Genomic DNA, 23,338 nt, shown 5'->3' with positions numbered 1-23,338 from the left:
TGAGATTTGGTAATGTGTGAGGTAATAATGGGGGTCTCGTCTCCTCAGAGGGGGTGGTGAGTTTTGGTAAAGTGTGAGGTAATAATGGGGGTCTCCTCAGAGGGGGTGCTGAGATTTGGTAATGTGTGAGGTAATAATGGGGGTCTCCTCAGAGGGGGTGCTGAGATTTGGTAATGTGTGAGGTAATAATGGGGTCTCCTGAGAGGGGGTGGTGAGTTTTGGTAATGTGTGAGGTAATAATGGGGGTCTCCTCAGAGGGGGTGGTGAGTTTTGGTAATGTGTGAGGTAATAATGGGGTCTCCTGAGAGGGGGTGCTGAGTTTTAGTAATGTGTGAGGTAATAATGGGGGTCTCCTCAGAGGGGGTGCTGAGATTTGGTAATGTGTGAGGTAATAATGGGCGTCTCCTCGGGGGGGGGGGGGTGTTGAGTTTTGGTAATGTGAGGTAATAATGGGGGTCTCCTCAGAGGGGGTGCTGAGTTTTGGTAATGTGTGAGGTAATTGCAGGGTTCTCTGTCTATCCCTGATGAACGGAGGACAGACGCTCCCCCCTCCTCACACACACGTCACAGTTAGGAAAGAAAAGGGCCGAGCAGGGAAAATTCCTTTGCTGAGAAGTGAGAGAGAAAGCCTCTTATGTCATTTCCCCTTTAAATGAATGAATTAGACATGGAAATTCCGGCGGTGGGGGAGGGGAGGTGTGCAGTGAGGGGGCGGGGCTTTGGTCGTACATAACCCTTTGAAGGTGTGAGTGGCCGGCAGAGGGAAGTTGTGAGGAGATCGTAGAGAAGGAATACAAAGTTTTCATTACTCGGAATATTCTCAGAGACAAACATGAAGGGACTCATCATCATCGCTATGCTCATCTGTGCCGCCGCCGCTGAGTCGGTGAGTGACCCGCCATGGCCGGGATACGGACATTACCTGTAGGGGGGAGGGGAGGGACGTGGTGTCTGCGGTATGGCGGGGATATGGAGTGCGGAGTTATAGGGGCGATCCATAAAAAAGGTGAAATGTTACCATCTGTACGGGGGAAGAGAGGAGGTGAGGGGAAGACTTAGACTGGGATACGTATGAAAAGTTATTATGGGGGTTCTATGGAGTGGAGATGATTGGGGAGTAGTCTATGGAGTGGAGATGATTTGGGGGGGGTAGACTATGGAGTGGAGATGATTTGGGGGGGGTAGACTATGGAGTGGAGATGATTTGGGGGGGTAGTCTATGGAGTGGAGATGATTTGGGGGGGTAGTCTATGGAGTGGAGATGATTTGGGGGGGTAGTCTATGGAGTGGAGATGATTTGGGGGGGTAGTCTATGGAGTGGAGATGATTTGGGGGGGTAGACTATGGAGTGGAGATGATTTGGGGGGGTAGACTATGGAGTGGAGATGATTTGGGGGGGTAGACTATGGAGTGGAGATGATTTGGGGGGGTAGACTATGGAGTGGAGATGATTTGGGGGGGGGGTAGACTATGGAGTGGAGATGATTTGGGGGGGGGGGGTAGACTATGGAGTGGAGATGATTTGGGGGGGGGTAGTCTATGGAGTGGAGATGGGGGGGGGGTAGACTATGGAGTGGAGATGATTTGGGGGGTCAGTCTATAGCATGGAGGGGCTACCTAAAAATGGGGGTCTTGTGTGGGAGGGATTTCTGTAAAGTTACTTTTTTAGGAGGGGGGTTTAGGAAGGTGTGAAGATCTGTCCCCCCCCCCCCCCCCTCATTGCAGGGTATCAGTATGATGCTTCTACCTCTGTATGCTCCACATGTAGTGCTCTCCCTCTGCACTGCCTTGCCCTGTACTTCCAGTGTAGGGGGTCCTGGTTGTGATGTTGGTGGATGGTGTGCAGAGGGGGTCATTGCTCTGGGGGGGGGGGGGGGGTATGTAGTGGTCATTGAGCTGTTTGTGTGGAATGTCTAAGCAGGAGAGGCTCCATTTATAAAAGCTTGCCTCTTGTCTGTGCTCCATCTCTCCAGCACAGAGCATGAGGTTAGCACTCTGACCTGGCCTATTGTTCAGCCGAATTCCAGCACCTTTTCCTTGCAGATGTCATTCTCTTGGTTGATGGGCTGTGGATGAAGATCTATCCCAGTCTCGGCCACAACCCCCCTTGTATATGTATAAGGGGTAAATGTGAGGGTGTCAGGAAAGCGGCACTATAAACATAAGCAGTTGTTCCCTCTAATGTCTTTAGGTCTCACAAACAAGGATGCAGTTCTCCCACATGGAGGGCCTCCTTAATATTTATGTTTGGGAACTATTTCCTACTCTAATCTACGACCACCAATGCACTATGTGACCTAATCATGGGATGTTGAATGGTGGTACAATGCCTATACCTTGTTTATTTTTTGGGCTTGTTCCATGACCTCCTTCCTAGGCCCCCAGGAAGTAGTGACTACATCGCACTCATTCCTGCCTCTTGGCCAGATAACATTTTGGCACGGGAATTGCATTTGTGGTGACTTAGAAGATATTTAGATTCCATCTTGAGAATGGAATTTTTTTTGTCTGGGGATAAAGTAAGCTCTTGACTGCCTTATTAGCAGATGTAGTGGCTTTTCCCCCTGAATGTATCATTCTTTTACTCCGTCAAGTAGTTATGTAAAATGAGAGGCTTTGGATAAACAGGGCAGGAGGAGGAAGCGAAGGATGTGGAGTGGTGGCATACCTGACCCTAGCTGTGTCTTCTGTTTGTTCAGGAGTATCAGATTAAAGCATCTGTTAGTGTTTGGAAGAAAGTTCTGCCCAGAAATATGCTGGGCTTTCTGCTAGTCTCATCGTACGCTGAATGTACATGTAAGGGGGGGGGGGGGGGGACCAAATAAGAGGGAAAGAATCCACCACAATCTCCTTGGAGATGCCTGGAGTTATTTGGCTTTGATGTCACGGTACATTAGTGTTGCAACATAGGCCCTCCTTTCTTGCGTAATGTCACATGAAAACATTTTCTTGGGGGTTTTTTTTTTTTTTTCTCCCTTTATTTCCTAAAATGGGTATCCTTCCTGCTTTGTGATTTCCCAATACTGAATGCCATAAAGTTTCAGTGCGAACGCTGAGATTGCAAGGTTTTCATTACTGCTCTGCAAAAGAGATTTCTGACTTCACAATTTTAAGTTTCGAGCTTGTTTTCCATGTTTGGCTTATTTTATTTTAAGACTAGTGGTCATTATGGACACTATACAGTCCCAAATACTTATATTGGTCTATAGTCACTATTTGCATTATTATGTAAGCATTTATTACCGTATATAGTTTCCATGTTGGTCTATATTCCATATGTGGAGACTACAGTCATTAAGAAGAACCATAGTGCATTGTGAGACCTTACTGTTCCTTTAGTAACTAGTATAATAGTTCAGAAAGGGACTATGCAGCATTGTGTAAGCAATTTTCTCTAAGGCTTATATAATAGTGCAAAGCGGAGCTATAGGACGTAGTGCAGACATTATTCACTAACCCTCATATAATAGTACGAGGATGGCCTATAGACCAATGTGTAAAACCATTAGTCACTAAGACTTGGGGGGAGGGGGGGGGGGTAGATATGCCAAGTATGAGATGGTGTATTCTGGAAGCGGTAAAGTGGTCTATTGCTATTGCAAAATTGGCCAGCTAGTTGCATGGTGAAGAAACTTTGGGGAAAACCCAACAGGCAGCTGCTCCTGTCTTTATTGGGGGGGGGGGGGGTTGTCTTTATCATCCCCTCTGTACAGAGCTCTGTGTTGATTGTCAACACAGAGCTCTGACTGTACACAGGCAGTCAGCAGGTCTTGGATTTACTGACAGGCTCCCACTCTGAACAATCACAGCGGGTGCTGGTGAGGAGGCATGCGTGCCCGCTCTAGAGATCCAGAAGTAGGCAGTGATGTAAGTATACGTCGCACTGCCTGTCCGCTGTAGATTGCGGGGTGTCCTTCAACAAGGCCATGAAGACTTTAGGCTTATGTTCACACACGTGGTGCGGGAAACAGCGATTTCCTGCACATTTTCCGCATCTCAATGCAATTGTACTGTTTGCAATCCATTGCTGGTGTCATTACAAACTTAAAGAGGAAGTAAACCCTCCTCAGGAAGTTGTACCTATAGGTAAGCCTTAACATAGGCTTACCTATAGGTACTGTAAATATCTCCTAAACATGTACCGTTTAGGAGATATTTACATTTGATGCAGCCAGTGACGTCACTGGCGCATGCGCTCTGAAGGAACGGCAGATCGTGCCGTTCCTTCAGAGCCCTGTGCCGTGACCGTCGGCTCCCGCGCGCGGGAGTGACGTCACCGCGGCTCCGGCCAATCAGATGGCCGGATGCCGCGATCCCGGAAGACGGGCGACTGTACATGTCGCCCGTCATAGAGGTAAGAGAGCGGCGCGGCGAGGGCTCGTTCTAAGGTAAGTATTTGATAATGAGCTAGTATGCGATGCATACTAGCTCATTATGTATTTATCTTTCAGGATGTAAAGAAAAGAAAAAAAAAATATCGGTTTACAACCTCTTTAACCACTTGCCGACCGCCGCACGACTATCTACGTGGGCGGTCAGCCCCTCACAGGCAAAGTGACGTAGGTCTACGTCGCTCGCCTGTGAGGGTTTAGGGAGCGAGCGCGCGCCGCCGGAGGCGCGCTCCCGCTCCCGCGTGGTCACGGACCCCCCCGCGCGCGTGACCGGCGGACCCGATCGCCGCCGGCCACTCTGCGATCGGCGGGGGAGAGGGAGATAGTCAGGCAGCTTGTGTAAACAAGCTGCCTGTCATTCTCCTCTCTGTATGAGAGCTGATCACATGGATCTACTATGTAGATCCATTGATCACTCCTCATACAGTTGAAGCCACAGCCAATCACAGTTAGAATCACGCCCCTAGGGACACACACAGCCCCTCCCTCTCAAATAAAGTTAACCCCTTCACTACCAGTGCATTTTTACAGTAACAGTGCATATGTATAGCACTGATTACTGTAGAAATGTCACTGGTAACCCCAAAAGTGTCAAAAATGTCAGTCAAGGGTCCGATCTGTCCGCCGCAATGTCGCAGTACCGCAAAAAAAATCGCAGATCGCCGCCATTACGCGTTAAAAAAAAAAACAACAAAAATGACAAAAATCTTTCCCTTTGTTAGTAAACGCAATAACTTTTGCGCAAACCAATCAAAATACGCTTTTTGCGATTTTTTTTTTTACCAAACATAGGTAGCATAAAACAAATTGGCCGAAAATATTAAAAAATTTTGATTTTTACATTTTTTTTTGGGGGAATTTCATATAAAAAAAAGGGAAAAATATTGCTATTTTTGCAAAATTTACGCTCTTTTTTTGTTTATAGCGCGTGATCAAAAAATCGCACAGGTGATCAAATACCACCAAAAGAAAGCTCTGTTTGTGGGAAAAAAAGGACGCCAAATTCGTTTCGGTACAGCGTCGCACGACCGCGCAATTGTCCGTTAAAGTCACGCAGTGCCGAATCGCAAAATGCCCTCTGGTCGTTTAGCAGCCAAATCCTCCGGGGCTTAAGTGGTTAACACCTAGAAGTGATCTCTGGGGTTCACCATTGTGTTTGGCACCATAGGCCTCATCTTTCAATTCATTAATGCCCTATGTTGGAGCTGATAAGTATTTTTCTATTGCTTGTTGGGAAACAAATTAGTTACTGTGTGTGACCAACTTCCAGACCTTTTTAAATGCAGGCCCTATGACGCACAACACTTATGCCTCGTACACACGCATCGATAGTTGGACGTGAATTTTCGGCCAACGTCCGATCGGCCGATTTTCGGCTTGTTAGTATGATGCTTTCGACAACCGACTCCGACTTTTCGGCCGAAAAAAATCATCTGGTGTGCAGGCTATCAAATTTTTGTTGGCCGTCAACACAACGGCTGATTTTTCCGTCAGTCAGTCCAGATTTCGGCAGACAAAAATCTGATGAGCAAGACTGGGCATGCTCAGAGAAGAAAAAACACATGGAAAGTAAACCGGCACATGACATCACTTCTGAAGTTGGTTTTTGTTGGCCGAGAAAATTTGTGCGCTGTCTAGGCACATTTCAACCAACACAACAACACTGGACAAAAGACAGCTGAACGGTCGGCCGATAATCGTTGCGTGTGTACGGGGCATTAAGGGCAAAGACTGCTCCCACACTCAGTGATCAGTGTACAGAGTCTTAGCTCTGTAGTAATAGAACATATGGACCTTAGAACTGGGCTCACTGTCCTTGTGAGCATTGAATTGTAGGATGTGGTTAAATGTTAAACTTCAGTAAGAAATGTGCCAGTGTTTGAACCCAGTTGGGCAGACTGTGTGCTCTTTTCGGAAGCAGTGGGGTATGGATGCTACAATGGTTTTGACATATGCTTCTAAAGGGGGTGGAGGGGAGCTTCAATTGCAGCAGTTCAAAACAAAAAGTCAGCCTGGCAGTTCAGAAAGACGAACGCTCATAGATTGAGGCCCTGCTAGGGTTATTGTTCTTTGGGTTCCCCTCATTTGCATATAAATGATACTGCAGTTTATGAGGTACGAAAGTGTTCCACTTAAAACATAATTTCCGTTGGAAGGATTAAATTACCATACTCTCTACACATCCAGCGCAGGCCCCTTGTTCATTAGCTAAATCATTAATTGGCTGCATGTGAACAGAGTTTAAACAGCGGCACATCTAGTACTTGACCCACCATCCTGTATTTTTGTACTGGCTGCAGTAGTCACATGGAGATTGCATCATATTTGAAGTATCTGTTTTTTTCTAGTCTGACTTTAGTGGACCATTAGATGTTCGCTTGTTTGGCTGACAGAGGGTTCTTCATATATTATGCTGGCCATACACTATACGAAAAATTGTTCAAACTAATTTTCAATTACCGAACACTCAGCAGTGAGAGCAAACTATTCTGCCATCATGTGATGACTGAATAAATTGTTCGATGGACATCAGTTTTTTGTTTTGTTTTTTCACAGTTGGGTGAGAAACACATTATCCTTTCGATGTATCCCCTTTTCAGCAGAATTTTCTAACCAACCTCTGTAGGGGGGGCGTCTACAAAGTTCCTTGGTCTCTAGTGGGTTCCCTATAGAAGTATATGGAGAATTGTCCCCCCCCCCCCCCCCCCAAAAGGGGGAACAAAGTGCTCCCAGCAATAGAAAGTGAGGGAACTGGTTCTTCTAAACCACATCCTGGGAGCTAAACCGTCATCATTTTGGTTCAGAGCTCCATTTTAATTTGGATCAAGCTCCCTGACAATGGTTTGTTCAGTTGTACATCTCGTTTCCATATTCTAGTTCATTGTGCAAACATGGGAGGAGCAGTTCAGTACCTTTTTACACCCTCCCCATGACTAATGATTACTGCATAAGTCAATAACTTCTTTATTTAAAATCTTTCATGTTGCCAGTACTGCACGTCGGTTGCGTGTTTCTCCTCTCACTTAGTAATTTCACATGTGCATGACACATCTCTATGAACAGAACAGCTGCAGTACTATTCATCCACAGCCTATGGTGAATGTTTGGAAGGGCTGGCTCTTGGCTTCCTGAAGGCCTTTGTTGTGCCTTCACATAGAGTAGTCCTGTATGCAGCGCAGGGCTCCAGGTGCCTTTACATGTAGGGTAAACAGCCTGTGCGTGTCTACCTATTCTGATGTGTTCATGCTTCACATCCTGACCACGTCATTCCTTAGGGCTAAGAAATCTTGTTTGTAGACATTTGACTGTGCACGTCTTTACTTAACAAGGCTTGGCTGCATGATTTGGTGTTTGGAAAACCATGAGGGATCCCTAACTTTCCAAAATACAGCACTTGAAGCACAACTCAAGCTTTATTCCAGTTCTAGATAGTGGGGTGAGGGTTGACACTTTTGTTGGGTTTCAAATGCTGTGTCCACAGACTTCTCCTCCTGGTCTCATGTCACTAGACAGGAAGTGAGACCTCTCCTATGACGACATGAACAGCTTTACAATCCTGGAGGTTCTAACCCATCATTACTCAAAGTTGCAGCTCCCTGCCTGTTTTTTTTTTTTTTGTTGCCCAAATGGGTAGGGCGAAATCTCCCACATGGGAACATTTTCAGGGAATGAAATGTTCTGTTCCCCACATTTTATATTAAAGGGGATTTTCTTCATCTTCAAATTGCCTATTAAATTAGGCAGACCCTACTTTTTTAATTTGGTACATTTTTAGGTCTAGCTGTAGTCTTACTCCTGGAATACTTTGTCCTGAACACATGACTGGCTTTCTTGGCAAAGTGTTTGTGGATATGGCTAATGGCTTGGAGATGTCAACGTTTTTATGAGAATGATTTCATAACTGTGCAGGCATGTGAGATTGATATATCACAAATCTGTATGTTGGCAAATGAAAGGCCTAGGCTAGAGGTTATTGGCGACACATAACGTATCACACATGTTCTGTGCAAGTTTTTGTCCGTTATTAACAAGTAGATACTGCAAATGGGTCTTGTTTCCACTAACTTTGTCATGCTCCCAGTGCTAACCTATAAAATTCCAGTTCTGTCGCTTGAAATACGGGATGTCAATAATATCCCCCTTGAATCTCCTTCTATAGTGCTATATTGGATTTAGATCTTGATCGTCTCTGCCCAGATTTGGCCTCAAGATTAATATTTTTTTAAGGAACTATGTAGGGTGCCATTGCAAGCCCCTTTCAGTTGTCATGCTGATTAATGGTTCCATAATTGTTGCAGAGTCAGAATAAGTAGGCATGTTAGGAGTGCGGACTCTGATCTGGGTGCTTGGTCCAGGTCATTGTGTTTAATAGGTTGATTTTTGAGACGGCCAGGATGCTAAAACTTTGACCAGATCTGTACCAGCAGCCTCTGTAGTTTCTCATTCTAGGCTTCCACCTAATAAGACTGGATGGCAGGTTGAACTGTCAGCCATTTTTGCGCAATATCATAACACAAGGATTTTTCTGCTCTAGGAAAATCTTTTGCATGTGTTGCATTAAGTTAACCAGTGTCTTGTTTCCTTTTGAAATGGGAAAAGTAGAATTCCCTTTTTTATACAGGTTTCACAATCCTGTACGGACACATTTAACTGAGAGTGAAAAAGAATAGCTCTATTGTACGGGTGGGCTTTGTTCCAACAGGTGCTTGTCCCGTGTTCCAACTGCATTATCTCCTTTTACAACTTTCTCTGATTTGCTCTACTTGATGATGAATTTCTAAGATGAAGTTTGGTTTTGCTTTGTTTTGACTCCTTGTATACAAATTGAGTATAAAGTATAATTGTCCTTCGGACATCCTGCTATAGGATATGAGGGTAAATGGCTTTTATTTTAACTGTCTGACTCTGTATGTGTGGGGTGTTTTGAGTCGTCTCCCTGCCCCCATCTATATAGAGCGTCAGTGTAATTTTTACCCTGGTGCTAGTAGAGCTTTAAAGACTAATATATGGATTACACTACTTGGGTGCTGTTAGTTGCTTGCATCTCCAGCATTGGGTCATGTGGAAGACCTTGTGGCATTGGTCATGTGATCTTTGCTATAGGAGGAGGACTGACTGGCATCCATGCATAGCCAACCAAATCGTGGCTCTGCCCTTCAGGATAACTAAAGGCAAAACCTTAGTTTCGGGCAGTGGAGATGATTAGAACACCATTCGATTTTGTCTATGGCACTGTTGGGGGAAGTATACACCACTATTTTGTCCTGCTTACCATTCACTTTGCAAGTAAAAAAATCTCATTTTTGGCTCGTCCCCAGAAAAATAGATGGGGAAATAATGAAACGAGGACACTAGTTCTGGTGATCCCGGCGACATCCAGGGATTGCCTCACTTTGGATGGATTTCCAATCCCCCCCCCCCCCTGTTTTAGCCGTGGGACTGGAAGTGAAGGGAAATCTCCCCAGTGGGACAAAAAACCTGGCGGGGTTTGACTATTCCTTACTCCTTTCCTTTGAAGGAAAAAAAAACTATAGTTCTGCTTTAAAGTGGTAGTAAAGCATGGAATTTAAGCAGGTAAGCTTACCTGTAGGTAAAATGAATATCTCCCAAAAAAGTGCATTATTTAGAAGACTCATGTGAGCAGCAGCTGGTGACCTCACCGTCACATGCGTTCTGAAGGAACGGCACAGAGCCAACATTCAAAGCGTTTTTGTGGGGTTTGTCCTATGGACTATGGTCATGCAGAATCCCCTTTTTGTTGCTGGGAGTTCAATGGGGAGAGCCTGCAAATGTCCAACACAGGTTTTTACACCTGAACTGCCATACTTGGCTCAGCCTAAGAAATGCCTTAAAGAGGAAGTAAACCCTCCTCGGGAAGTTGTACCTATAGGTAAGCCTATGATAAGGCTTACCTATAGGTACTGTAAATATCTCCTAAACATGTACCGTTTAGGAGATATTTACCTTTAATGCAGCCAGTGACGTCACTGGCGCATGCGCTCTGAAGGAACGGCTGATCGTGCCGTTCCTTCAGAGCCCCGTGCCGTGACCGTCGGCTCCCGCGCGCGTGCGCGGGAGTGACGTCACCGCGGCTCCGGCCAATCAGATGGCCGGATGCCGCGATCCCGGAAGACGGGCGACTGAACATGTCGCTCGTCATACAGGTGAGTGAGCGGCACGGCGGGGGCTCGTTCTAAGGTAAGTATTTCATAATGAGCTAATATGCGATGCATACTAGCTCATTATGTGTTTCTCTTGCAGGATGTAAAAAAAAAAAAAAAAATTTTAAACGGGTTTACAACCTCTTTAAGCTTAATACACATTCAAAAAGCCTGTAAAACTTATTTAAGAAAAAGGCTCAATACTATATTGAATATTGCTTCTATTGTGACACCTAGGTGTGTGTGTGTTGTGTTTTTTTTTTTTTTTTTTTCTCTCTCCCTTGTGTGCGCTTTCCAAACCACAATCTTATTTTTATTACTTGGAGCAACTAGATAAGGTATTATCCTGGGAGGTAAACTTTGTAAACAGATTGTCCCTTTTCTGCATTATTACTTTGTACCTATTTCTATGGAGCCTGGCACTATTAGTGTGCAAATGGCTTTACACTGTAATCGGGAATCATTGCATGATCTCAGGTCTAGGCAAACAACTGATTCATTACTGATAGCCACAGTCAATAGTATAGAGGTCAGGCAATGAAATGGATTTCACTGTAGACCCTTTATTATGCAGTCTACTAAAGTGTTAATTTCCTGTTTCCGAAAAGACCAAATTAGGCATTGTTTGTCCAGCAGCAAATGTGCACCAAGATGTTGCATGGCGGCCTCCTGATCTATCCTGTTCAACAGGGATCCTCAAATTACGGCCCTCCAGCTGTTGCAGAACTACACATCCCATGAGGCATTGTAAAACTGACTTTTTTTATGTCTATAGCAAGGGTAAGCAATCTAGCATACCAGAAGTTGTGGAACTACAAATCCCATAATGCAGCTACTAGCAGGACTTGTAAAGACAGGCATGATGGGATTTGTACTCGCCTACCCCTGGTCTATAGGCTCTTCACTGAGAATATAAACCTTTGCTGGTCACACATTTTTATGTGAAGGACTCGCACATTCTTTATTATGTGAAGGACTAGAATGGGTCAATTTTCTAAGACCGCTTAGTGAATGTCACCAAGTATGTGTTGGTGGTTTTAGGATGTTTTTAGTAGTGACAAAAGGGATTTCCTCTTTGTTCTGTGAGCGCCCATTCAGACTGGCGCGACACGACTTGCTGGGGCCACCTGTGAAGTCGTGGTGCACAGCGTTCACCGCGACCTCGGCGCGACTTGCAGGGACTTCATATAATTGAAGTCAATGCAAGTCGCCTCCAGGTCGCCCCGAAGTAGTACAGGACCCTTTTTCTTAGTCGGAGCGACTTGTGTCGCTCCTATTAGAATGGGTCCTGTACCATTCAATGGCGGGCGACCGACCGCAATTTCACTCCTCTTCTAATGCAGAAACTTTTTGAAGACCCCCCCCCCCCATAGTATGTACATCTCATCTTCTTCTAAACTTTGGATCAGTTCATCAGTAAGTTTTTAAATTGTATGGCAAACGCATACATCTGCAGGGGGGGAAGAATCCTAATCCTCTGTGGATTTAAAGTTTCTTCTGAATAAAGTCTATTGATCTATACATTGACTTCACCTTAAAACACCTTTTTTGAGAGGTATTTTGTTGTGGGGATGCCTGTATCCTTAATGTGCCGTGATTACCTTCTGCTGTTTTCAGCAAACATGTACAGACAGACAGACTCTGAGCTCTGTTCTGCTCTCAGGAAGCGGTTTCCCCCCCAGGCTTGGAATCTCTCCCCTCCATTGAGTTTGATTCATTCTTAAAGCGAGCTCCAGTTTCCTTGACGTGTTTTTCTCCAAAAAGCACCCCCCGTCATTCTCTTTATTTGCATAATATAAACAGGATCCTGGTATAGTATAAGAGTATTTCTTCTTCTTACTTACAATTCTAATGTTTATCACAGGATCCCAACAGACAGGCAGTGCTCAGCAGCATGGGCATCTGAAGCCCGCTTTAAATTGCTTCCGGGGCTTAATGCAGCTGGCTACCCAGCAATCGCATTCCAAACTCACGCCTGCACAGTAAGGATGAAGCGCGGCACACTGTTTACACTTTACAGGTTGCCATAACAATAGCGGCAGAAGCTCCTATCCTTTTTCTATGGCAACCTGTCAATCAAGACAGAACCTGGAAAGAAGTCCAAGTGCGGTTCAAAGACTCCTGGGATAGATGACGCAGACATCCCAGGAGTCCTAGCAAATCGCCTAATGATGAAACTGCCTAGGCCCGGAAGTGCAGACTATTTAAGTAACAAAAAAAGGTATAAAGAAATTAAATTGCCATTAGACTGTTCTATGGGTGGGCATTTTTGTTTCAAGTAACTTGAATAAATGGGTGGAACTCCACTTAAAGAAGGTATTTCCAATGTGGATCGAGGGCCTGGCTCATAGCTTTTTTTTTTTTTTTTTTCTACAGCAGGTTTCTGATTTCAGCGCTCTGATTTGCATATAGCAAACATCACATGGGATTTCTTAAAACTGCTCCTGGCCTGCAGTTAACCTCGTAGCTGCCATTTTGAGAATTTAACAAGGAATGGCTACATTGCATTGTCCCACCAATATTTGAGCATATCTCTGTACGTAAAAACACATAAAGCAAAAATGGAACCTAAAACTTTTTGGTCCTAAATGAATTGTTTTAAAGGGATCTGCTTACTTCTGAAAAAATAAATTTCTATTTTTATTGACCTGTATCTCCAGCTTTGAACATTGCATGTGCCACACTTAACACCAGCCATTCTCATCGGGGTTCTGTGGAACCCTAGAGTTCTTCCAGAGACTGCTGGGGGTTTCTTGAGCTGTTGCTGACCTCCCCTGCATAGATCTGGGTCCAATGCCACTTGGCAGAGCCAGCAATATGTTAGCAGTTAAAATGTTAGAAAGGTTCCTCTGTTCAAATTTTGAACGATGATTCACATAATCAACACCATCAGAGCTATGTTGGAACGTGGACCACTCACTTCAGTGTTTGGCTTCTCCAGCAAGCTCTTGAAATTACACGGTTTATACTCTTGGATTTAGGATTACTGGATGTCACAAGCAGAAAGCTACAAGATGGCATCTGTGTTTGCACGAGGGGCTCATCGCAAACAGTGCTGCCTTGTTGTGCAGGTGGACTGCAGAGTACTTTAGACAGACTAGATGGCAATATCTCTATGCTTTAGTTTATCCAATCCTTGTTACTATAATATAGTTCCATTTGTAATTGCTAGTAGGCATGATCAGAAGGTTGGGACTAGATACCAGAGGGGCTGCACATGCAGATTTTGGGATTCAGATGGGCAATTTTTGGAGTAATAGCATTTTGTGACTATCCTATAGCCTTGCTTAGAAAAAACAAAACCTTGCCAGTTTCTCTGTAGATGAGTAGAGTTTCTGCTCATAGACTGTATTCAGTTGATGGCTATAGTGGGCCCAGATGGTTGGATATTGCACTGCCGCCACTCTGGTAAGCCAAGTTTTTTTGTTAGATGGAAAGTGCAGACTTTTCGTTTTTCCTCCTCCCTCCCATCTTGAATGTTTTGCATACTTGAACTGTGTTTTCAATCAAGTTTGACCAGTAGGATTCCGTGAGAAGGAGAAAAAATTCAAGGCTAGTACTTGAAACCATGTAAATATAGCTAGAGTACATTCTTCTTGCATGGTCTGTGTGCGTGATTTACTAGAAAGGAATGAATAAACCAGGGTGCTGCTCTCCCTTTATGTCCCTAGTTATTAAAAGCTAATATAATTTCTTTTACACTATTTGCTACCCACTGCTGTGTAATGTCAAATGTGGAACCACTTAAGGATCAGGCATTTTTCTCATATTTGTTGCTTACAAGTCAAAACCAGGATTTTTCGCTAGACAATTACTTGGAACCCCCAAAAAATATATAATTTTTTTTTTATTAAAGCTGTTAAGTTAATACCTAAAAACAAGTCATGCTTAAAAACTCCACGCTCTTGGATTGGTGCCAAACTACAGTACTTGGAAATCTCCACAGGCGACGCTTTTAAAATTTATACAGGTTACCAGTTTAGAGTTGGGCCCTTTCACACAATCGGGTCCAGCTGTCCTTTTTTTTTTTTTTTTTTTTTTTTTTTCCCCCAGGCCGACCTGATAAGGCCACTTATTGTCCTCTATGGGGAGGTGGATCTGCTGACAACCTGCTGAAAATGGGACGTATGGCGATGTTAGCCATGCGTCCATCAGGTCAGATCAGATGAAAGCAGGGCAGGCTGTCAATTTTTCATCCGATCTCCCCATAGAGGGGAGCGGGGCTCTGACAGGTCTGAGCACAGTGAGCGAAGACAAACCTGTCAGCCGCCTGCTCTGCGGGGATCAGTGGGAGGGGGGCACCTCTCCCACCTCTTAAATTGATCTTGTGGCAAATCTGCCACCTGAGGAAAATACTGGGGTTATTGCATATAGCTGCAGCCATAACCCAGGTATTAACGTCAAAATTATGACTTTTGTTTACAGTTAGGCGGTCGGCAAGTGGTTAAGTAGTAGAAGCTTTTTGAACTGTGCTGTCCCAGAGACTGACCTTGTTTAGGAGTACAGCTTATCTTGAGTGCTAGTTAAATATTATCCACATTGATTACTGTATACAGCATGTGGGGGGGGGGGGGGGGGGGGACTTGTTTTCTTGCTCTTGTAAAACAATTAGACGATGCATAATGCAAGAACACACGTGAAGCTGCAGATCTGTTAATGTACTCAATAACCTTGTTGGATTCCCATCTGTCTTTTTCTTGTCTACATACAGAATGCAGACTTTCTTAATCCTTACTATTCCTAAGCCAGCCATAGACTGTGCAAATTTCTTTCCTGCAGCCAGGGGTTGCAGGAAAGAAGTTCTCACGATTTCCACCCCCCCCCCCCCCCCAATCAATACAGACAGTGCTCACAGGGGGATTCTTCCTACTGAGACATTCTTCTCCCAAAGGGGGCAGGAACAGGCTGGGGGAAGCCATCCCTGCCGGGAGAAGATAGTGACTATCGCTAGCCCGTATAGCAGCCGCTTGCAATCAGTTATCTGGCAGGCTGGTTGTATCTAAGTTGATCAATCGATTAGCTTGGTACATTCAGGCTGCACATTATTGGTTTGAATTTTTGCCGGTTCCTGCTGAACCATCTGAGATTCAAACAGGATATGGCTGGCCATCTCTAACCAACCCCCCCCCCCCCCCCTCCAACCTTCCAGTCTTCCAACCCCCCTGAAAACTGATGGAACCTGAACTGGAATTCATATTTCTGTCTTGGCACAAAACATGACTCAAGTGATGACGCCCGTGTGAAAGTAGCCCCCCCCCCCCCCTCATAGTAATCTGCTTGTGTTCAATCATCCTTTTATGATTCATATATTTGACATCACTAGAACTTTTACTTTTCAGCGTTCTATATTTTCACCCACCTTTCATTGTAATGTTCTTTGTGTCATACATCCTATCATGCTCAGCGCCTTATTGTGTCTTTTACAGGGAACCTATTTTGTTAGGTGTGTTCCTGTAAATCAGGTGTGGTTATAAAGCTTGCTGTAAAAGAAACTTCTATACCAACCTGTTTTAATTATTGAAATAATATCTTCTTGAGAAGAGATTGCTTTGCTAGGCTGACATTAACTGTTTTCCTGCCAAGCCTAAAGGTATAGGTGCATTTGTAATGTGGAGTCGTGTTGTGGTTGTAAACACATCTGCCTCCTGTTTTTTTCTTTTGTTTTCCCCTCTTGAGAAAGTAGTGTGTAAAATGCCTCACTTAACTGGTCTAAACTGCTGACGTTTGCATTCTGGCTGATGTGGATTACAACAGCCTTGACCTAAGATGGCAAAGGACAGGTTGAAGTTCAACAGGGAGAGTGTGTGTGTGTGGCGCGCCGTCCCGTCTCCATCAGAAGTTTGAGAATGGGTATGTCTTGACGTTGAGGCACTGTTAGCATACAATGTCCCCGTAGAATACGGTAATTTCTACGTTGGCAAAGTCTGCGGGCAGGTTTACTGGTCTAAGGCTGGCCATACGTTCATATAATAATAATTTTATTTTCCACAACCAGTAGGACCCAGTTCCTCTCCCTGGGATGCTGTGGATGGGGGGGGGGGTCCCCTCTTGCCTAGTTATTGAGGGTTCCCTGTTTAGTATTGTATTCTGAGGGGAGGGAGACTTCCCTGCGGTCAGAATACACTGATCAACTCTGGCTATAGCCGGTGGTGCTCATTTTAAGAGACTTCACACAGGCTTGTATTACACAAGTTGGTCGACTTGTACAACCAGCCTGCCCTCGCATGAATCGAAATTTTGGCCGGTCCCTCGTTAATACTTGGGCAGTTTACTATGCTGTTATGACTTATGGTCAGGCCTAAGAACTTAAAGCAACCCTCTTGCTATACAGAACTTTCACAGGAAAGCTATACTTGTGGAAAAAAAGTGTCATTGCTTGCCTTTCTTGTTACCTGCACTACATTTAGGAGACAGCTCCCTCTGCCCGCTGGTTAAGATACTTCTTCTGAATGGGTCGGACACCTGCAGCTCTCGTTGACTTGGTCTAGTACCAGGGTGGTGTCCATGCCAAGTCCACCTAGAACCAATAACCTAGTCTTTGGGAGAATGCTTGCGTTTGGGTTGCCTGGGGGGGGGGGGTCACTTTATCTTGATCAGTAGATTCTCAGCTCTGTCCACCCTAGTGGCTACTGCCATTGTCGTGGGATGGAATAGGAAAGTAACATGTGAAGTCTTCTGCACCGGAGTTGGGGGTTTTATCACCCTTGTGTTGCAACTATGAAAAGTATTTAGCTGCCTTTTAAACAGTGTAGTTTGTGTTAAGTGTAGTCTATGATTGTTGATGCCATGTATATATTTACCTAGGTTTTGTAGCGTATATTTATGGTGTTTCTCCCCATCTTAATGCAGATAAGAGAAACGGAGACAATGGACCCTAATGGAATGTTTGACCCTATGGAGTCCTCTGGGTCTCTACCTGATGATGAGGATTTGGATGACTATTATGAAGATGTGGATTCCGATTCAGATGAAGGGTCTGCCTCTGGAGGTAAAACTTGTTTTACATCAGTTATTAAAATAAAACGTATATAGAACTTTGTTCTAATCATAATTCAGGGTGGTGCATAATGGACATCTCCTCAGTAAATACATGGAGCGTGCTCTGTGACCCAGAATGTGCCAGTCACTTTGATGGCAACATTTGTCATGCTGGCTTTACATCTTTTAAAGCTGTCGTATGGAACCAGTGCATCAGGCTTATTAAATTCCTACAAGGGAAGTTTTAAGGTTGTGTTGTATGAAAGGGGACAGAACCACCTTGAAAAGAGAAATGGCTGCCATGGCCAGAAAAACATGAAATGCCGATTCACACTAGTGTGGTGACAGACATTGCATGTGACTCGCACTGCACTGCTGTGCAGATCACGTGTTGTCTGTGCAATGCGATTTCAGCCATACAAAATGTATGGCTTGCATTGCATTTGCACCAGAATGGTGCCGGCCCCCTTTTTTGGGGGGGTTGCATTGGAATTGGATCACATTCCTGCACCAATACACAGATTGTAGTGTGATCTGTGAACCAATCTGGGGGTGTCTTTAACTTTACATTGACCCCCCCCCCCCCCCTTCACAGATCTCAGTGCACAATGCAGGAACCGGCACTGATTTTCAGGTTTCCCACATCACACCGGTGTGAACTGGGACTAAAACAAAAATTTAGTTGTAAATGGTGTTCAAAGCATAAATGACTGCTTTTACTTCCTCTTTTCGTACTCCTTCCTTACACGTAGGCTCCAAAAGTATATCTCCGGTGCCTACAGGACGTGTTGAAACATATTTGACACATAAATGCATAGGAAAGATAAACAAGGTGTGGTTAGAAAAGTCTTGGAAAAACAAGATTTGGTGCACTGAGAAGCTTATGTTCTAAGTAAACATTCAAGTCTTCTGAAATGTTATGGGGGGGGGGGGGGGGGGTGGGATGTTTAGTAGTTAGCTAAAATGGTACAATTGTCACCAAGGCACGTTTTGGAAGCGCTGAAAGGTGTCTGGGGAGCAATGCAAAGGTCTTCCACATGGCTAATCAACATTATCACAGGGATATGGTGTACAGTGCAAATATTGGGGGGTGAAGAGCAATATGTGCATAGGCTGCGTTATTGCGATTGCTAGTCAACCAGTTTAGTGTGGGTTTTTATTTTGATACACTAATGGTTTAGCTTTTGGGTCCTCTAGACTGATTCAGATTATCTAGTTTGATAGGGTATCTGTTATATAGCAAGTATCAATTTTGTGATCCTATCGCAGGCTTTTTTTTTTTTTTTCTTTATCTTCTAAAAGTGCAGAAACATTTTTGTTAATCCTGTTGCCATAGGTAGGTGCAATATTGTCGTCCTGAAAGTAGTCTGGTCTGCTTAATACCCTTTTTTGGGTTTTTCTTTTTTTTTTTTTTTTTTTTTTTTGAATGTAGTAATGCCTTTGAAATGTATACTGATATTTTATCTTAATCTGTTTTCCTCCTTTGCAGATGAAATGGATGACCTTGAATCAACTCTGGACACACCCACTGTAAGTATTGAGTTTAGAATGTACTGCTGCATTACTCCAATCCTTTGCTCAAGGGGGTTGGAAATGTTCCTTTTGTGCTCCTTGTCTTTTGTGCTTTTTGTATTTTTTAGGGTTTGTAATGCATATGCTTTTCGCATATTGTGATGTATAGTATATCGCCTAGCTTAAGTTTCAAGTAGGTACATGTTGCAAATACAGATGAGGCCAGATTCTTTTAGCACAGTGGTTTGAATCTGTTTTATTTAGAATCCTTGGACGATTTTTTTTCTCATTTTTATGTATAAATTTGCAGTTCTAATTTTAAGATTGTGTACACTTTTTTGTTTTTTTTATTTTTTTTTTTACTTCCTGAGGGAAAGTGTAATATTGGAGTTGCGTAGCTAGCCATTTTTTGTTCAGGAGTACCTACTGAGACGTTGTGGCAGATAAAAAAAAAAACATTGTACATACCCTGCCACAGAGTAGAGTAACACTGAGCTTTTCCCTTTTTTTTTTTTTTTTTTCATACAATGCTGGAAAGTTGGACTTATTTGTAATAAACCCCCCCCCCATCTATTACAGACTACTATGGGTAACAAGATTCCAGAAAACGACCTCATTGACTTGAAAAACGGTAATGATGTCCTTCAGATTGACAATGAGATAATACCCAGGAAGAATCTCATACCTGATGAAGCTGAACAATCGAACGAAATCTCCATGGCTAGCACTGCCAACAGCTTCTTTAGCAAGACTGAAGTTATAGTCGGTAGGTTCATTTTTAACCCACTTCCTTCCATATAGTTTGTTTGTTTTGTACAGATGGTTGTAAGGTACAGTTCCTGTTTGTACTACACTGCCAAATCTGAACAGGCCTTTTTTTTATGCTTTGCTTTGTTTTCCTCCCCTTTGATTGGAAGGAAAAGCAATGTGAATTGTGCATTCTATTTTATCAAGAGGAGTTTCCTTCCTATTACAATAAAGGCTGGTGGATGGAGGGGAGCATAAACAAATCTTTCTATTTCTAACTAATTATAAAAAAAAAAAATCTGTCCACTCTGGAAATAATGGCCTGTAAAGTAGGGACATTGGCCGTTTCATTGAAAATTTCAGTAAGAGTTGAAGACAAATAGGGGGGGCCGTCCCCATAATACATTTGCATTCACTGGGCTCGTTTACACATGCAGTAGCTCTCCTAAAAGTAGTCCATGAGCTGCTTTTCAGAGGGGTAATTGACAGACTATTAGAAGGCATTATGTTGCCTCCTCACCACGTGTGGGGTTTTGTTTTTTGTTTTTTTTTTTTTTTTTTTTTTTGATATTCAAACCCCCCCCCCACTAAAAGCCTGCACCATCACCCCATTACCTTGAGTTGGGGGTGGTAAAGTTCCCCACCCCAATGGCGGGTGTAAATGAGACCTAGAACATGCATGTACTTCATTTACATGAATTGGCCATCTTTAAAGATTTAAATTTAGATGACACATAGAGGTTATTTACTAAAGCTGGAGAATGCAAAAATCAGGCTCTGCATAGAAACCAATCTGCTTCCAGGTGTTGCCAAAGCTTTATTGAACAAGCTGAGGTTAGAAGCTGATTGGTTTCTGAAGTTTCAGAAGTGAGCCTGATTTTGTGCACTCCAGGTTTAGTAAATAAACTTCAGTCTTTAGAAGCAAATGTTGCAAGATTTGGGTATATAGAGTATCTATTGTGAAATCTGATTTGCAAAGAGGAGTCTGCAGGTAATCCATAGGTAAATGGAAAACGCAGTATACAACATTTAGGAGAGATTGCCTTAAAGTAAATGGTAAAGTGGGCAGAGGACCTTGTAGTATATGTAATTGAGGGCAGTCATGCATGGACAGGTTGTGCTCCTTTGCAATACTCAAAATGGTTATACTCTCAGTAACCTAACGCTGCTTATAATGCCACTCCAGGTGCTCATATGGAAACGCAAATGCATAGTAAGGGTGCAGGCATCCATGTATGCTTAATGTGTTATTAAACCCAGGACTCTGCATTCACCATATCTGGTCTCTCTCAGGCTGCAGAACATGAGAATGCAGTTATTTTAGTAAATACCTTATCAGCAGTGTATAGCTGTCTTTTGACTTCTACATGCTTTAACCAGGCACTGATAGAAGTCTTCACACTGCTCTCACTGTCCTATAAGACTGCAGGACCACTGTCCGGACAGTGCTGATTAACCCTGTGCTGATCACATGCGCACTTCAAGAAAAACAAACCTTTAGAAATATACACTGAACTGAGCATGTGCAGCTTGCCCCCCAAGGCTCTGTACTATTAGGAGGTGGTTTTGGGACAGTGGCAGAAGGGGGGGGGGGGGATCATAAAAGCCTTTTTACACATTGCAGAGGATTAACCCCTTAGGTTCCACAGTGAGTGTAACCAGCATGCTTTACTGCATATACAGACTGATTTTATGGTTGTGGGCTTAACCCTTTCTAATCTAGAAAGCTGTGTATACTTGTGAAGGCAAAGGATGTCGCACACAACTAGCTCTGCAGGTGATGTGGAGAGTGAACGGCCCCAGCCTCATGCTGCTCCTAAGCCCATGCCCCTGACATGTTTTGCCCCGCTCCGGGGCTTAATCGTAGAAGTCAACCTTTGGTGTGTGGTGTCCTTTTGTCTTCAGTGGTTCTACTTTTATTGCTCTAAAAGTGAGATTGGAGTATGCCAACTCATTGAAAACAATGCACTCCCTAGGGTTGGTTTTATAAGACAAATGGACTGCTCACTATCCAAGGGATTTTTCCCTATAGCTTAATGAATGAGGTAAAGCATTGACTTGCATCATCTAATCATGTACAAGCAAAAATGCTGTGCAGTGGCTTATTTTCCTTGTGAGCGATGAGTGAGTATATGAAAAGTGAACTTCTCGGCAATCCCTAAGCTCTGGGGAAAATTATCTTGCAAAGGGAACAGCTGAACTGCCTTTAGTAAACTCTCCCCCACTGTGATGAACAATTTTTCATCAATTGTCACATGCTAAAGACACTCTGATTCCTATTCTCCCATTGCGAAGATGCTAGTTTCCTGATTATATCTGGTCAGACTACTTTATCCAACTCAAAAAAAGAGAACCCCTGTGTGCATTTGTTTTGTTTTTCTCATAAAACAGTTGTGGTGCACATGCTTTACCAAAGAACTAAGTATTTCTGTGTAATGTTAATGAGGGTCTCCCTTTTTTCCTTTCACAGCTCTTGTTGCTGGTGCTCTAGTTGGCCTGCTGTTCGCCATCTTCATCATTGTTTTGTTGGTCATGCGCCTTAGGAGGAACAAAGGAGACCTCACCTATGATACAGTGAAAAAGCCCATCTACAAGAAGGCACCTACAGTTGAGGCATAGAAGACTTTATAATCTTTTGACTGAACTTTTTGAAATGCATTATGGACCTAAGAAACACCTTTTTTGTATAAAAGTGCATTCCAATTACTGCATCAAGAGATTTTTTTTTTCTTCTTCAAGAAATCGGTTGTGACGCTTATCCAGTTAAAGTGCATTGAAAGGATACAAAATAAGCTGTTAAGTGACTCTCTAAACTAAAGCTATAATGTTGCCATAGTATTTGGACTGGCAGATTTCTCCCCCCCCCCCCCCCCCCCCCCACAGATGTTGTATGAGAACTGTTGCAAAACAAGGAAATGTTGATGGTAAATGTTTAAGGTACACTACATAAAAGATGGACTTTATTTATGTTCATTATACATAAACACTAATGCACATATACTGTATTTAATTTGTGTCACAGACATTACACTGCAGTTTTTTTTTTTTTTTTTTCTATAGGAATTCCCCCCCCACCACACCTGAGAACCACCTTTTGCAGACCAAGTCAGACAAATGCCTAATCGCATCTGGGTTTTGGATGCATGATTCGCTAACCCTTGAAGCAGTGCTGTTTCCAGGGTTTGGAACTAATGTGTTTCATCATGGTTTATTCTCCCTGGAACAAGCTCTACTTCTGGGATATTGTGAATGATGGCCACCATTACTGGAGGGAAACTCGGCCCTGCAGCTTTTTCTACTTTAAGATCTGTCCAACCTTGATGTGGTCCACTGTTGGGCAGCCTGTATCTTCCACTATAAGGGATTGCATTGTCTAGTGCCTTACTGGTTGGCAAGGCATATTAGGAGTGGTCATTTCCTAATAGCCAGATGTCAACTTATTGCTTATTTTTGGTGTGGAGCAGTAGAGCTCCCTTAGGTGAAGGTCCCATGATATCGGCAATATTGAAGTCTCAACCAAAATTGAATGTCAGATTACTTGAACACCAC

The 23,338-nt window shown here is 43.6% G+C and overlaps 1 protein-coding gene across 1 annotated transcript; it reads left to right on the top strand.

Moving 5' to 3' along the window:
* Positions 1-827: 827 nt before the first annotated feature.
* On the top strand, positions 828-22,542 carry LOC309567572 (syndecan-4-like). Its single transcript, XM_082272966.1, has 5 exons — positions 828-886; positions 17,402-17,540; positions 19,020-19,060; positions 19,622-19,808; positions 22,260-22,542. The coding sequence occupies exons 1-5, from the start codon at positions 833-835 to the stop codon at positions 22,406-22,408; spliced, it is 570 nt and encodes a 189-aa protein (XP_082129092.1). The 5' UTR covers positions 828-832; the 3' UTR covers positions 22,409-22,542.
* The last annotated feature ends 796 nt before the right edge of the window (positions 22,543-23,338 follow it).

Source organism: Pelophylax lessonae (assembly GCF_965119305.1).
Source record: "Pelophylax lessonae genome assembly, chromosome: 11".
NCBI lineage: Eukaryota > Metazoa > Chordata > Amphibia > Anura > Ranidae > Pelophylax > Pelophylax lessonae.
This window is presented reverse-complemented; position numbering and strand designations above follow the sequence as displayed.